Here is a 16,169-nt window from a genome sequence, read left to right as displayed (position 1 = left end):
ATCTTTCTTATTTAAAGATCGTAAGAAATTACATTTTTATCATTTCTAAAAATATTAATTTTTACATGCGAATTTAGCATGAGTTTGTCTTCATACTTAGGAAGTACAAAAAAGTAATATAAACCATATTTTTGTGGGATGTGTGCTTCCCCATATCTCATTTATTTGGGATGTAAAACGCACTATTATAATGAGTTTTCCCACAATACAAGATGTACGTTTTTTCACGGTAAAATATTTTCATTTCTTTGAGACTAAGCACACATGAGGTAAAACGAAATATAATATCATATTTTAGGTAGAAAAGTATTTTTTTTTTCAAAACTTTAAAAACGTGTTTTGAGTCCAAAATCTTGCCATTTAGGTTTGAGACTCAAACTTACAATGGATTAATTAAATAATAATGCTAATTAAGTGAATCAATTGCAAGAAGTAAACTTGTTGACTAATCAACGGATCCCTAACTTCGCAGTGCAATATTTCAAGCGCCTTGTACAAGCTCCACCAATAGCTCCGACCTCTTCCATTTTAATTGGTATCGAAGTCCACTCACTCCGCCGCTACCGGTGACTCTGCTCCGCTCCATCTCTTTCTCCGGCGACGTCTTCTACTTGTATGTTATAAAATCATACTTCTTTTTCTTTTTTCCTCTTCAAGTTTTATCTTAGAAGTTTTGTTAGGCATTTCTCTTCACCCAAAAAGAAAACAATAAGCGCCCGAAAAAGATTGAATTTTAGCATGTGTTATAAGGGGTTTCTAAATTTTATATAAGTTCGACCTGCTTTATCCAGACGGGCACTTGAGTGAATGTAAACACATTGTCTCTATTAGAAGATAATACTCTACATATATTATTGTTTATTAGAGCTAGACTCTAATATTGAATTTATTTCAATACATTGTCTAACAAAAGAATAACCTTTTAATGTACCAAGATTACTGATTTATTAGAGAGAAGAGTCTAATTTTGGTTTGTTGTCAGAATATAGATGGACTGCAGAATTCTATCATTGAATAGGTCCTGTAGCTTGGCTAGTAATCTTCGGGCCATTCCTACACGCAATACTGTATTTTATCGGAAATGTTCTTATCTGCCTGCAGGTATTACTTTCAGCAGTTCCTTCTTTTGCAGTAAGTTAATAGACTAAAGAAATTGTTATGTAGCATTTCACAAATGATTTTTTTGTTGTCAGTTGCTTGTAGTTGTTCTTATTGGTGAAAACCATCAGAAAGTGCCATACTTTAAATTAAATGTGTCTTTATAGAGATTTTACCGTTGGGTTAATGTGTCATGTTGTTTTTGATCGTTATTGACAGGGTTATTTCGTAAGTCAATTAGGTGCTCAATGAAGACCTATAGGTTATCAGAGCTTTCAGCTTCTGAGGTTGACAGCCTCAAAGCTCGTCCGCGCATTGATTTCTCCTCCATTTTCAACACAGTGAGTTAACAATGCTTCGTGAACTGATTTTGTATTTTTTCCTTCAAATTACTTATTTATTTACAGTTCTATTTAGTAGACTTATTGTGAATGTTGAATTAATTGTATCAGGTTCAACCCATTGTTGATGATGTTCGTAATAGAGGTGATGCTGCAGTTAAAGAGTTAGTGCTTGTTTTATATTTATTCCTTAGTGACTGTGTTGGTTTCATCAACAAATATTATCCTGTAACTGTTATGTGAAAATCCCCTTAATTTCAGGTTCGCTTTCCATAAAAATGCAAAACACGTGTTTACCTTTAATGGTTTAAGGAGAAAAAAAAAAGAATGCCGAACATGTGTTATTGATCCACAGCAAATACCAAATAAATGCCCCATCTGGAGGTGCTGCACTGTCAAACTATAAACAATTTGTATGATATTAATGAATGATGTAAAGGACATCTCTATTATGTTGTAGTAAATTATGTTGTGTGTCCTCATTCCTGTTGGATGGACCAAAATGATCTAAATAAGTGACATAAAGATGAGCTTTGTTATGCTCGAAATTTCAATCTCTGGTCCACTGCTCTTAAAAGCGAAAAGCGAAAAGAAGCGACAAGGTTCCATTTAGCAGATCCAACTTGGTGACCTTTGTGTCTTTGCAACCATAAGCCTAAACATAAAATATCAAATATGATTCTATATTGCCTATTATCAATACTCTCTCTCCCTTTTTAGTTCCTTTAGGAAACCCTGGACCAACATTTCAAACTACTTCCTGGTGTGTCAACTTTTTAAATATACGTTCATTAATTAAAGCTAATTACTTCAGTTTCGACCGATGAAGGTTGCTACTGTGCTTTTGCAGCTTGTTTTTACTCTTTCTGTAATTGATTCTTATCAACTTTAGTTGCCATTTTTTTAATTTGCTGGTCAAACTAAGTTCAAACTTTCAAACCGTCATAATATCCCTAAGTTTAGATTAAATAGTTATAGAATACGGAAATCTTCAGTTTTTTGGTTCCTTATCCATCACTTATCATTCTTTAAGAGTTAATAGTTCCATTCAAAAGTAAAAGATGCCACTGTAGAAAAGTTAACCTGTCTTTTTGTCTTGATGTTACTTTGATATGATATCTATAACTTCCTGGGCAGTTACACATCACGGTTCGACAAAGTTGTACTGGATAAGATAGTTGAAGATGTCAATGAGCTTCCAGATCCTGAGGTATGTATTTAGATACATAGTTTTCTTATTGATGCGATCGATGGGGATTAAAGAGAGTAGTTTGAATTGTGTTTAGGATTTTTTGTCCCCTTTCGTATTCCTTTTCTTTAATTTTTTTTCTTGAAAGAAAATTGACTTCAGTTTTTCTTGTTTCCAATCTGACTAATTCTTCCTTTGACTCAGCTTGATTCAGCTGTTCGAGAAGCATTTGATGTGGCATATAACAACATATATGCCTTTCATGCTGCTCAAAAGCCTGTTGAGAAAGTTGTGGAGAACATGCATGTAGGTTGTGGATATTGTATATGATTGATCTCAGTTGTGAGGGCTTGTATAGCAGCATTGTGTTGGCACTCTTACTTCTTCATTTAACTTTCATATTTCCTACTTTGCCAGGGTGTCAGATGTAAACGTGTGGCTAGGAGCATCGCCTCTGTAGGGCTTTATGTTCCTGGTGGAACAGCTGTTTTACCTTCTACAGCTCTGATGCTTTCAGTTGTATGGTGATTCAATTTTCCATGTTAATTTCTTGCTCTCACTAATCATTTCTTCCAATGCTAATTCCCTGATTACAAAATCATCAATTTTTCCTTTTGGCCAGCCAGCACAAATTGCTGGGTGTAAAACTGTTGTACTTGCAACTCCACCTTCTCGGGATGGCAGCATTTGCAAGGTATTTGTTTACCATCTTACTTTGTTGGTATTAGTTTAAGTATCAATGGCCATTTATTTGGACGCATTTCTTGTAGGAAGTGCTTTATTGTGCCAAGAAAGCAGGTGTGACCCACATCCTTAGAGGTGGAGGTGCTCAGGTATAAGATGATATGCTTCATTGGTTTTCATGAGCGGACGTTGCAGTTGACACATTTACTTAATTTCTTACTTCTTTTTCCCAACTTAAACTTTTTAATGTCCATCTACTGCAACCTTTTTAAAATCCACAGGCAATTTCTGCTATGGCCTGGGGCACTGAATCCTGCCCAAAGGTACAACTTTCACCTTAAAAATTGAAGCCTTGCATGTTGTATCATACAACACTAGTATACTTCTATTGCTTTGCTCAGCTTATGCACGCAACACAGAATAAATGTAATTGACATGAGTACTTTCAGGCAATTAATCCTGGAGTAGACGTGCATGTAATATTTCTAGAGTATTCTTGCAATGATACACGAATAGTGAACCTTCATATAGATGATCCTAATTAGTTTAGGATTGAGCCATAGTTGTTTTATTCATGCAAAACGTATAACTTTAATAATTGGACAAGGGTTGATGGAAAAGAATCTATGCATCCTTTTCATCAGTTTATATTTCCTTTAAAACACGATGTCTTTGCTATTGCTTGAAATAGGGACATTGATGTCTAGGCAGGAACGGTAATCGAAGCACGAGCTTTGATTAAATAGGCATGTGCTGAATTGTTATTACTAAAGGAACCAATCTCGCTTCAGGCCTTTGGTACACAATTATGAAGTGTGGGTTAGGTGCACGTCACGAGTTCGAACCATTCTGTTGACTGAAGTCTGGTATTTTGGTAGAAGCAGGGTGTAGGGATGAGTTTATACTTCCCTTGTTTTCAAACTTGTGAGCCCTATTGGAGTTGGGTTAGATAACTCACTGGAGATCACTCGGTTAGCCGGTTAGGAGGGCCAAATAGGACTGTGAATAGGAAGACGTCAAAGATTTTATATAGAAAACATATATCAATACATAGTAGAGAACGACGAGGAAGACAAGATAACATGGACTTAGTTTCTTATTTCTTTTTTTTTAAAAGAAGTTTTGTGATTCTTGGCCGAAAATTTATATTTTTATTATGATTGCAATCACTAATCAGAATATATATCAAGGAAGATTCCCCTATGTACAGTGAAAGTTGATCCTTATTGTTACATTGGCTATTTTTCTAACAAAGGAAAGTAATTATGGCATATTTTAGCAGACACATTGTATCTGTTCCTTGTACATCTGTAAGGCTACTACCCTGGGTGTCCTTGAAACCTGTGGTTAACTTGTGGATATCTTAATGAAGTGGGTTTCCTTTCATATTGGCCTTTGGATTTCTGTTTTCCTAAACATGGCATGCATTTTACAGTCGAACTCTCCTTTTCTTATTTTGATAATATATAAAGGGGAAGCACTATGTACATTACCATCTATGCCAGGTTGAGAAGATATATGGGCCTGGGAACCAGTATGTTACCGCTGCAAAAATGATTCTGCAGGTATTGGTTTCAAGTAAGAGGCAATCTTAGGTTAGGGATATCAGCATTGTAAATAAACTTCACTTGAAACAAACACGTTGCCAAAAGGCTATTCTCCTCACCTCCAGTTGTCTTTTGCTCAATAGTACTCTCTCTCGACAGAACAGCGAAGCTATGGTTTCAATCGACATGCCAGCTGGGCCTTCAGAAGTCCTTGTTATAGCTGACAAGCATTCCAGTCCTGTCCATGTGGCAGCAGATTTACTTTCACAGGTATTAGCTCCACTTTTCACTGCTTGATTATGTTTTCTTCCCTACATTCTGTGTCTGAATCTGGTGCTCTTGTTATTTCACATTAGTAGTGCTTATGTCTCTTCTGATATCAAAATAAGAAGATTTATGGATTTCGTAGTGAAGGAGATTAACTGTTAACACAGATTGAACTGAAACTTTCAATAATTCCTATCGTTCATGGCAAAAGCTTATCACCTCAAATGCAATTTTCAGGCAGAGCATGGGCCAGATAGCCAAGTCGTACTGGTTATTGCTGGGGATGGTGTTGATCTAAATGCTATTCAAGAGGAAATTAGGAAGCAGTGCCAAGCCCTTCCAAGGGGAGAATTTGCACTTCAGGCACTTAGCCACAGCTTCACTGTGTTAGCACGGGATATGCTTGAGGTATGTTTGTCGATCTTGGCTGGCATTAATTTGCATACAGTTGAATGTGTGCTTGCTGTCATTATATAACACTGCCTGAAACATATTTAAAAAAATTGAATTATCATCAATGTGGATGCAATTTCCTTGTAAATTTCTCTGTCAGCTATAGGCTTTATCTCCTGGACTTTAATCACAATCTTTTTCAGGCAATTTCCTTCTCAAACATGTATGCACCTGAGCATCTGATAATCAATGTGAATGAAGCTGAGAAGTGGGAAAGTTTAATTGAGAATGCAGGTATTTTAAGTGTTTACTGCTAAATTTTACCTTACTTTTCCATTTGGCATATCTACTCTTCTGTTAGTTTGTTTTGGCTATTGGGGTCGCCGATTGTGATGTATCCATGAAATATTTTCCTCAAGCTTCTCTCTATTTTACAAATGTTAATGTGTGATATACAGTGGGTAATATGTTCATCTTTATTCTTCTTATCTTTATATTCCTTTGAGTGAGTTTTCTGTCCTGCCCTTTGTGATCCTCCATATAACACAACTTCTCCATACAATTTAACAGCATTTTTACTAAAGATTTCTGTTTCATTTTCTATTTTTTCCTTGTCTTCACCATCCAGCTGGTTAATACATTAGTCTTGTGGTATTTTTTGGTCTATTGACGTCTTTAATCTCTATGCCTAATTTTTGTGGTTTAAGGGTGTGTGTATTGAACACGTAATGTTATTATCTCAGCTCTTGACTGTATAAGGTTGATAGTTTTTTCCCTTTTATTCCTTCAAACTCTATGATTTAGCTCTGCAAGATGTCAAATAGAAGGGTCAGGTTGGCTGGCCATTGTCAAGGCGGACAAGTTTCTTCACTAGTGATCTATGCCATCTCCTTTCTCGGTAGGGAGTTGAATACACCGTCATTTCTATTACATGGCGTAGTTGACTAGCCTTTTTTTTCTTTGGCATGGTTATTTCAGTCCGCTTGGGTTCCTCGGATAAGCTCTAAAAGAAATTCACTACTGATGGTGGCTGGAAATGCTGGCTCCATTTTGTAATATGGTTCTTATGATAGGCATGACATATTTTTTTTTACTTCTGGGCTTAAAGAAATCTGATTTACAATATCGTAGATAAGGCAAAAAAAAAAAGAAGAAGAGAACTCTCTGCAGTACTCAGCTTCTACACACTAATAAGCTAACTAAACCAGAAAGAAGGCTTTTTTATATGGCTTAGTGCTTACAGTTAGCTAAAATTGTATTTTATGGAGAGAGCCTGGTTTTCGGACAGAGACAGATCTATATTGCAACTCTTGAGAGATTGGACGATGCTACTTCCTCAAGTTAAAAGTAACTGGATTTCCATTTCAAAAAAAGAAAAAGTGACAGACTTAACAAGTAAATTTAAGCAAACTCATTTACTATAAAATCAACTATGTTCATTGTTGTAAAAACTGGAGAACAATCTCACAAATCAAGAGAAATTTCAGGAACTTGAAGAGGGTATGATGAATGTTGAATAACTGTCCTTTTGATCTGTATTTATGTGTGTGTCTGTTTGTGTAACTTTGTCCTCCTTATGACGTTGACACACTGCCAAGCACCAACCACTTGTGTTGATCAGTGGTGACAATTGCTTTTTCCAGAACTTCTTTGTCAAAGTGGTTTGTCCGACTTGTGGAAGCTGTCTAATGTTTGTCCCGACTTGGGCTCTTTAGCATACAGTTCAAAAATATGCATGTTCATGTGTTATTTCTGATGTCTTCTGTGTTCATATGGGTACCAGGAAAGTTAGGTTGGAGGTTCATATTTTAGCATCAATAGCAACTTACTAATCAATCATGTCTCCCTTTGGAAATCTAACTTATAAATAATCAACTCTGAATACTTGCAGGTTCTGTATTTATGGGACAGTGGACACCTGAGAGTGTAGGAGATTATGCAAGTGGAACTAACCATGTTCTGCCAACTTACGGGTATGCACGGATGTACGGTGGAGTCTCTTTAGACTCTTTCTTGAAATACATTACTGTGCAGTCTTTAACAGAAGAAGGGCTGAAGAATCTTGGCCCCTATGTGGAGAAAATGGCCGAAGTTGAGGGTTTGGATGCCCACAAGAGGGCTGTAACCCTCAGACTGCAGGACATAGAAGCGAGGCAAATATCACACTCAAGATGATACCATATGTGGATCCCTTTTGTATTCATAAAAGAATAAATATTGAGCAATTCACCCGTCATGCAAATCTAATGGATGAGCGAGTTCATCTGCTGTATTTGCTGGAACAAATTTAAACCAGATATCTGAAAAGATGTTTGAGAGCTGTATCTTAATTGGACTTTTGCCATGTTTTGTAATAAAAGTTGTAATGCAGCAAACTTGTAATATTTTGGATTAGATGTAATTATCGTGGTGACAAAAGGTTGCTCTTTTGGCTACAGATAACGAAGAGTTAAAATCTCTGATATCATTTACTGTAATTCTTATCTTGTAATTGCTTGAATTTTAATATTATTTGATTTTAGTGCCTTATACTCGTTATTCAATTGAATTAAAAGAAAAAGATGAAACATTCAAGTCATGCATTCTGTTGAAATTGAATCATAACTTGTGCATGTTTAGATTCAACAAACGAAGGTGTCTTGCTTCACCCATGCTCCAGTCTTAATTACCTCCCCAAATTCCGATTCAGTAAGCACGTACGGATTCCTAAGTGGACGGTCCAAGACTAAGTCTTCTATTTGCTCTAAATTAGGGGCACCAACTCAAACTGTACATTGGGAAGCAAATAAGCAATATTGAAACATGATACTCCTATTTTAAAAATAAATTTTCACTTTTACTTGTCACTTTTAGCATATCAAGATTTTTTTTTCCCTATTATACCCATAGTATTAATTACTAATTTCAAATTATTTTCTCAAATTCATTAAAAATATGCATCAATTAATAAAAGTATCGTAGTAAATTATACACTTTATTTATTATTTCTTAAGGGGTGTGTAAAGTACATAGTGGACAAGTAAAAGTGAACGGAGGGAGCACAACATAACGCCTTGGAATGTAGTGATTTTTTAGACATAGACCTACTAATCTAAAATTCACGGTGTGTTAGTTTACTAAGGAAGTAAATTGGTTTCTACTATCCAACAATTAGTTATGTAACATTTTAAAACCAATAACAACGATTTATCTTTTGTAAGACAAAAAGAAATATTTATTCATCAGCAACAACAACAAACCCACCCTTATAAAGTATTTTCTAATTGAATAATTGAGTTAAAGTAACATCTTCTTCGCAAATGTATTGCATAACTTTTTCTTTTCAAGTAATATTGTACAACTCAAAATTAAGAATTACATCATCTCAAGTGAATTCCACACAGAAGAAAGCCGTTTGGCGGTTTACCTTCACCCATTTTATGCTCGTTATCCGTTAGTTGAACAATGTACAGATATTTAAGCTAAATGTACAACCTATGCATTAGCAAATTAATTTGTTTTCTTGCAAGTATCAATTTCCTTTTTTTGTTCATGTTCAAATTTTCATTTCCTTTTCTTCTTCTTCTTCTTCATTAAACTGAACCCTGATTTCAGCTCCTCCAAAATACGTACGCTCCACAATCGTAGAATCGTATATACGTATTCTTTGTGTATTTGTAATGCATTTGTTCGTGTAGGTTATGGAAGATACAAAACCAAACAAGCAAGCCAACAACGGAGACCTATTCGACGATGCGCCAGAGGAATTTCCCTTCGACGATTGCAACGACAGCTTTTCCGACGCGGAAACTGGCGGATCGGAGGCTGTCGTAAACCTTAATCGATCACCGAAAAATGAAGATTTTCCGTCGTCGTCTCTCCGGCGCCGGCGTCCTCTTTCTTACAGTGATTCTGGTAACGATTCGGCTAATTTTAGACCTTCGGTAAGTTCTGAGAGTTATTTGAATTCTAAAGAGAGAAGGCTTATGTCAATGGAGAAGGATAAAAATGGAAGTTTGAATTATATAGAAAATTCGAACTCAATGCAGCTTGATTTGAGCAGAGGAAGACAAAAAAGTAGTGTCGATGAAGAAAATAAGGAGATTTCGACGGTTATGAATGCGAATAGTGTAATAATAGGTAATTCAAACGATGATCATTTTATGTTGAAAGAGGATTCTGTAATTACGGATGTGAACAATGACGGAATAGATAATTCGGAGGTAGTTGATTCGCATTTGAGAGGAAATGATGATTCAAGTTCGAATATTTTGTTTGATTTAGCCAATTTAGTGATAAAAGCTGTTGGCTTTCAAGTGAATATGTTGGTTACTTTTGTGAGTTTGATGATAAAGTTGTTTTCATTTCCTGTATGGGTAATTTATAGCACGTATATGTTTGTGATGGATCCGTTTCAAATAATGAGGCGTGGAAAAAGATATGTGATGCACAAGTTTATGAGGAGTTTTGGATTTGTGTTTGAATGGTTGAAGGAGCAGAGGTCAGTGTGGAAGTTGGGGTTGAAACTCGGATGGGGATGTTTGTGGTCTGTGTATGTATGTGTTGTTTTGGTTGGATTGCTGGTATCGGCTTTTATAATGGGTGGCATCTTGATGAGAATTATGGTTGAAGAGCCGATCAGGATGAACGAGCCTTTGAATTTTGATTATACAGCAAAAAGCCCAGTTGCATATGTGCCTGTAATAAGGAGTCCAGGTGTGACCTGTGGTGTAGGTAGTAAGGATCAAGTGGAGGTTGGGATGGTTGATGGGGTGCGAGTTATCCCACCTAATCATCAGTTGCAGGTTACTGTTTCATTAACGTTGCCGGAGTCTGATTACAACCGAAATCTGGGCATTTTTCAGGTATATAAGCCAGAGACCTTTGTGGTTGATACTCTATGTAATTTTTCTGCTAGATACAGAACAGTGGTGATTGGAACTTCTTCTTGTTAAGAGTTCATCAACATGGGTTCATTGACCTGATTATCAAGTTGTTGCTTCAGTTTATGCCTAAGAAGTTAGTCCAAATAGCTATGCAAGTTGCCTGGAGTACATCTATGCCATATTTGTTATGTTGTCCTCTGCTTTCTGCGAGGATATAGATATGTTATAAATTTAGATGGAGGATAAGTTTCTAGGCATGGTTTTGCTGTTGCAAACTGATTATAATTTATTCCATATTAGTTTAATTAATGCACACAAAGAGGGAAGTTTGAGTTGAAATAAGCTTTAGACATCTGTTTGCCGGCTGTGTATCTGGTTTGTGTATTACATGGCTTAGGTTTTTAAGCTAGAGAATTTTTCAATGCATATACATTTCGAAAAATCTGCATAATAAAAAAGAGAAGGGGGACCCTGGGGCTGGGGGAGATATTTGTAAGAATGAAATGTTTGTCTCCTAATGATTTGACATAATTTTTTTTGGGGGGATGTGGTGTCCGTGTCAGCTTGATTTGACATTCCGTGCCAGCTTGATTTGACATTAATTTCTTTCTCCTGTCCGGGGTCTATTTACCAATTTAACATGTCTGCACCTGCCCTTATAGTTTCACTTTGTCCATTTCTTTGTGTATGGATTGAAGGACTTAGTATGATTAATTTCATTGATTCATTCCTGGTAGAACTTCAAGCCTACCACCTATTTTAGGAATACAAAGTTGAGGTTTACATTGTTGACCCAAATTCTTGAACTGAATGAATTGCTGGTCTGCTATGCATTTCTACATCTGATGTCTTACCTTAATGGATTAGTAACTTTTTTGTTTCTTACCTTGAAGGTGAGGGTGGATTTCCTCACTGCTAATGGTAAAGTGCTAGCTAGCTCCAGGCGACCCTGTATGCTGCAATTTAAAAGCAATCCTATACGCCTTTTCTCTACTTTCCTTAAGGCTGCCCCTCTTGTCACCGGATATACATCAGAATCCCAAAAGTTGAGGGTATACTTAAAGGGTTTCTCTGAAGGTTTCGTTCCAACGGCATGCTTGAGGGTGATCATTGAGCAACGAGCTGAGTTCCAAACTGGAGGTGGAATTCCTGAAATGTATGCTGCCTCTTTAACACTGGAATCTGAACTTCCTTTTCTGAAAAGAATGTTATGGTATTGGAAGACAACATTATTTGTGTGGGTTAGCATGATGTTGTTTACCATGGAATTTCTTTTCGCTCTTCTTTGCTGCAAACCTCTTATCATTCCAAGACTAGGACTGAGGCATGATTCAAACAGTCGTGCGGGTTCACCGAACAACCCACCAGCTGAAAGGTAGTCGAAAGCTTATGGTTTGATCCCTTAAAATTATGCTTTCATTTCTTTTTTAATTGTACATAACTGGTAGGTGTCTGTTGATTCTTTGCCCGATTGGAACCTATGTCGATATGTACGCATAGTGACTGGTTTTTACTTTTCAAGTAATTCTATGAAAATATACTCCTTCTCATGAACTTCATTTTTCTTTGGCAAGTATAACATTGTGTCCTGAAGTTTACAAATGTTAGATTAGGTACTTTCCATTTCCTAAAAGTTTCCTGTAAGCATCTTCTAGAAACATTGGTGATATAGTCATTTCCTATATGGACAGAGTTCGAGGAAATTTAGCATGCTTATGAAACTACCGCTTACCATGCTCATCAAAGTACTTTCTTCCGGTAAAACCTCAAAATGCTTCGTGGAGAGCCTCAGTGGAAGAATATATCTAAAGATTTGCTAAACAGTATGGGAAATTCAGAGATCTAATATATGGTAGCAGCCAAATGGGGTCTATCTTCTAATGAACTTGCATTGAGGACCAGAACAGTAGTTTTCTCATTAAGCTTTATTTTGGGATAATCTTCTGTTGTGAAACACATAAACTTGGGTCTGACAAGTGGTTAATCAACCATACCGGGGCAGTAGTATTTGTCATTTAAACTTTGTTTTGGGCTAATCTTCGGAGGAAGGGAAGAAACTTAGTGACTTCATCAGAGGGCTTAATTGTAAACCTCATGGAATTGTAGAACCAGATACCAGCTGTAGCTCCTGCTATTGGACCCAACATGTATAACCATAGTTTCTCGTAACAATTTGATACAATTGCTGGTCCCAAACTTCTTGCGGGATTCATTGACGCCCCTGAAATAGTCCTGTTCATCACAATAGCCAAATGTCCCCAGTTAGGCAAATATGTAGAATGTAAGAGAGTTATGATTCCAAAAAGAACAACTAGGAACTGTTACTCGTACTCATCTGTGAGGGTTGGCATTGTACTCTTATTTTTCTAAACTCATGTTCTTATATAGGTCCGTTCCACAGTTTGTACAGGTAGCTTTCCACTTAGTTTTTTATTGATGATAATCTGTAGTATTCCTCCACTTTGAGTTGTTCCTGTTTATTTCCTGAAGCTATTTTAGGAAAACATACTTTTTAAACTCTCGAAGAAATTATGGCAATTTCTTTAAGTGAAATGGTTTTGGTTGTCAAACACTTCCAAGAGCATTTGATTTCCAAATGTGATAACTTTACAAATGCATTCTGAAATGGGTTCAGATTAAGTGGGAAACGGAAGATATCTGTTTAGCATACCCTGCAACAATGGAGTTAATTGTGGCTACAGCTCCAATGACAAGTCCAGAGAGCTCTACAACCTGCCCCAGTAAACAGAGAGAAGGATAAAATAAGTGAAATTCTGAAGTCGTAAGAGCTTAACATTTGAAGTAATAATCAAGACACTAAAAAAGCAGTGGTACTAACAGCTCGATTATCCGTTGCAATGCCTGCAACAGCAAACATGAGGTGGAAAGTGATTCAAGAATTCTAATCCAAGAGACTGCAAATCTGAGCCAGCTGGAATTGTTCCCAGAAACTGAGGTTACTCTTCCTTGAACATTAAGTTCACAGTGCTAGTTGCTAGAGTTGCACCTACGGCTTGTGATAGGAGTCTCGAACCTAAATATTGTTTTTTTGGACTCAAATTACCTTAATAGGTGTTTAAAAAAAATACATTTCTATATATAGCGTGCAAATACAAGACGCTATACATTAACGGTAACGTCTGCCATTAAGGTATAGCGTGTTGTATTCATACGCTATACATATACCGCCCAAAAAAAACGCTATACCCTGAATATGGACCCACCAATAAGTGAACTGACAAACACAATAATTTAAATGTGTATAGCGTATATTTAAAGAACGCTATACGGCAAAAAAATTCCATATCCCGGGCTAGCCATTTCCTATATAAAGTGGTTAGGATTTTAGGAAAATTCGTTCACATAAAATTCTAACTCCCGTTCAATTTTTTCTTGTTGTTAAATTCTGAAGCATTTTTTTCGTAATGTCTGAAGAGCGTAGAATATGAGTTTCATTATATTGGGGGGGGGGGGGGTTGAGGTTGTGATGGAGAATAACTCTGTGAGGTATAGTTTATCTCCACATGGTCATGTTAAATTACCACTTACAATAGAGTACGATAAATTGATATCGTTGTTATGCAAAAAAATGGGTGTGAGGAAACGTTCAGTGATACTTAAAGTAACCGGAAGATATCCGTATTCCGGCACTCCGCAAGGGGCTGCTTTTTACTCGGAGTTAAACATCTACGATGATGAAACTTTGAGGGATTTTCTGAGGACTCCGGATGAATACCGGGAATATCTTGTAATAAATATGTTGGATATGTATGTCAAGGTGGAAGATGTTCCAAACAATGAGGTTGTCGGACAGGTTCCGGATAACCCCCAATCATCGGGTGGCTATTCTGGAGGAGTTTTTGCCGGACAGGTTTCGGATGAAAGAGTTTTCCTTGATTTAAACTTATCCCCGCATGTTTTACATAATTCACAATACGAGTGGTAAGCTTCAATTTTCCTTTATGTTACGATGTACATTTTTGTTGTATTGAATTTGTGTTAACGCTCATATATTTAACCGGGGGTACATGACAGATAGGAATTTTACAAATTATGAACCCAAGCATAGTTTTGGTGTGTTGGATCATGGTGGTCCATCCGGGAGCCATCACCTAAATGAAAATGTCCATCATGGAATTTCATCACATCATGGAATTGCCATCGGGAAGAATTGGCAAAATAGTTACTGTTATGTGCTTATCCTATAGTTTTACTTCTAACCCTCACTTTGTGCATTATATTAGAAACGTTTGGAATTCTACTTATAAAGGTTTTCCTCGTAGAACCTTAAAGAACGATATTTATAAATATAAAACATGAATATGAACAATATTTGCGCGATTTATTTACTCATATAAATTATCGTGTTACTATTACAGTTGATATTGGTAGAAGTGGTAATGAATGTGATTACCTTACTATTACCAGTCAATGGATTGATGAGGATTGGATAATGCAAAAACGCATTATTGCTTATAGAATAATTTATTCACATCACACAGGGCAATTTATTGCTGGCACAATTGTGAATATTTGTAGATATTTTTGCATTATTGATAAAATCATGTCAGTTTCAATGGATAATGCTACTAGTAACACAAATGTTGTAGCTTTGCTTACCACTACACTAAGTCCTGCATTTAGTAGCATTTTTCATGTTAGATGTATTGTCATATTTACCATTTAATTGTGGGTGATGGTATGAGAATTTTAAATATTGAAATTGAAAAGGTTAAAATGGCTCTAACTAGTTTTTTTATTCAAACCGTAGAAGTAGATTTAGAGAATATTTTAAAAGATGCGATGAATTTGGCCTAAGAGAAAGAAAGATTCCTAAAACTTCTCCAACTAGATGGAATTACATGTATGAAAATTTAGTTGTTGCATATGAATATAGAAACCCTATAAACTCAACGGTTAATGCTCATGTAAGCGATGATGACGAACACCTTACAAATGCGGATTGAGCTAATGTTAAAATGCTTGTAGATTTTTTAGAAAAATTTCATATTGCTACAAATGAATTTTCTGGGCAGTATTATCCTACTATTTCTAAATGTTTAGTTTATATTGCAGAACTTGCAAATTTGTTTGCTCATTTTTCAGAGGGTGAAAAAATTTATCAACTTGCTATTGATTCTATGAGAAAAAAGTTTAAAAAATATTTTTTCCCTATTCCCCCTATTTATGGTGTTGCTGCCTTGTTAAATCCTAGTATGAAATTAAGAGGTCATCAATTTTGGTATGAAACTGTTTGTAATGGCTTAGCACTTGAAGAAGAGGAGTTGTCTAAACTTCCGGAAGCAATAGCCTCAATTAAAATAAATGCTCAAACTATTTATAATGCTTATCAAGTTGCATTAGATCAGGCTAGACCAAACGTTCCAACTCCTTCTTCTTTTGATTCTCAATCATCTAAAAGAACTGCGGGAGTAAGAGCACTTAGTGCTTGGGCCGGGTTCAGGGGTTCTCAAGGTTCTACTACTAGTAATTTTTCACAATTGAATGAGCTTGAAGTTTATTTGTCATAGGGAATTGAGAAAGTGAATCCCGACGGCTCCTTTAATATTTTGAAATGGTGGAAGGACAAAGAAAAACACTTTCCGATTCTTTCAAGGATGACCTGAGACGTTTTAACTATTCAGGCTTCAACAGTGGCACCGAAGAGCGTTTTCAATCAAGCAAGACTTCAACTCGATGATTATAGAGCGTCTATGAGGGAGAGCTTGGAAAGATCAGTACTTTTCAGAGATTGGATTCGTTTGGAAAGAAGAAATTTTGGACT

General features: G+C 36.2%; 2 protein-coding genes across 6 annotated transcripts; both read left to right on the top strand.

Moving 5' to 3' along the window:
* Positions 1-470: 470 nt before the first annotated feature.
* Positions 471-8,048, top strand: LOC104249467 (histidinol dehydrogenase, chloroplastic-like). 3 transcript variants are annotated; one of them, XM_009805898.2, is made up of 15 exons: positions 471-613; positions 983-1,101; positions 1,318-1,439; positions 1,551-1,603; positions 2,577-2,649; positions 2,833-2,934; positions 3,046-3,147; positions 3,251-3,322; positions 3,399-3,461; positions 3,594-3,635; positions 4,818-4,877; positions 5,019-5,129; positions 5,364-5,534; positions 5,723-5,813; positions 7,411-8,048. In XM_009805898.2, exons 2-15 carry the CDS (start codon positions 990-992, stop codon positions 7,692-7,694), a joined length of 1,458 nt encoding a protein of 485 aa, XP_009804200.1. In that variant the 5' UTR covers positions 471-613; positions 983-989; the 3' UTR covers positions 7,695-8,048. The 3 variants fall into 3 exon arrangements, with proteins under 3 accessions (XP_009804200.1, XP_009804202.1, XP_009804203.1); XM_009805900.2 differs by having other exon boundaries at positions 519-613; positions 990-1,101; XM_009805901.2 differs by lacking the exon at positions 983-1,101 and having other exon boundaries at positions 524-613.
* Positions 8,049-9,033: 985 nt separating this feature from the next.
* LOC104249468 (seipin-2) lies at positions 9,034-16,169 on the top strand. 3 transcript variants are annotated; one of them, XM_009805902.2, is made up of 3 exons: positions 9,034-10,363; positions 11,278-11,759; positions 16,030-16,169. In XM_009805902.2, the coding sequence occupies exons 1-3, from the start codon at positions 9,200-9,202 to the stop codon at positions 16,100-16,102; spliced, it is 1,719 nt and encodes a 572-aa protein (XP_009804204.1). In that variant the 5' UTR covers positions 9,034-9,199; the 3' UTR covers positions 16,103-16,169. The 3 variants fall into 3 exon arrangements, with proteins under 3 accessions (XP_009804204.1, XP_009804205.1, XP_009804206.1); XM_009805903.2 differs by lacking the exon at positions 16,030-16,169 and adding an exon at positions 13,020-13,065; XM_009805904.2 differs by lacking the exon at positions 16,030-16,169 and adding an exon at positions 12,076-12,844.

Source organism: Nicotiana sylvestris, chromosome 2 (genome assembly GCF_000393655.2).
Source record: "Nicotiana sylvestris chromosome 2, ASM39365v2, whole genome shotgun sequence".
Taxonomy (NCBI): domain Eukaryota; kingdom Viridiplantae; phylum Streptophyta; class Magnoliopsida; order Solanales; family Solanaceae; genus Nicotiana; species Nicotiana sylvestris.
This window is presented reverse-complemented; position numbering and strand designations above follow the sequence as displayed.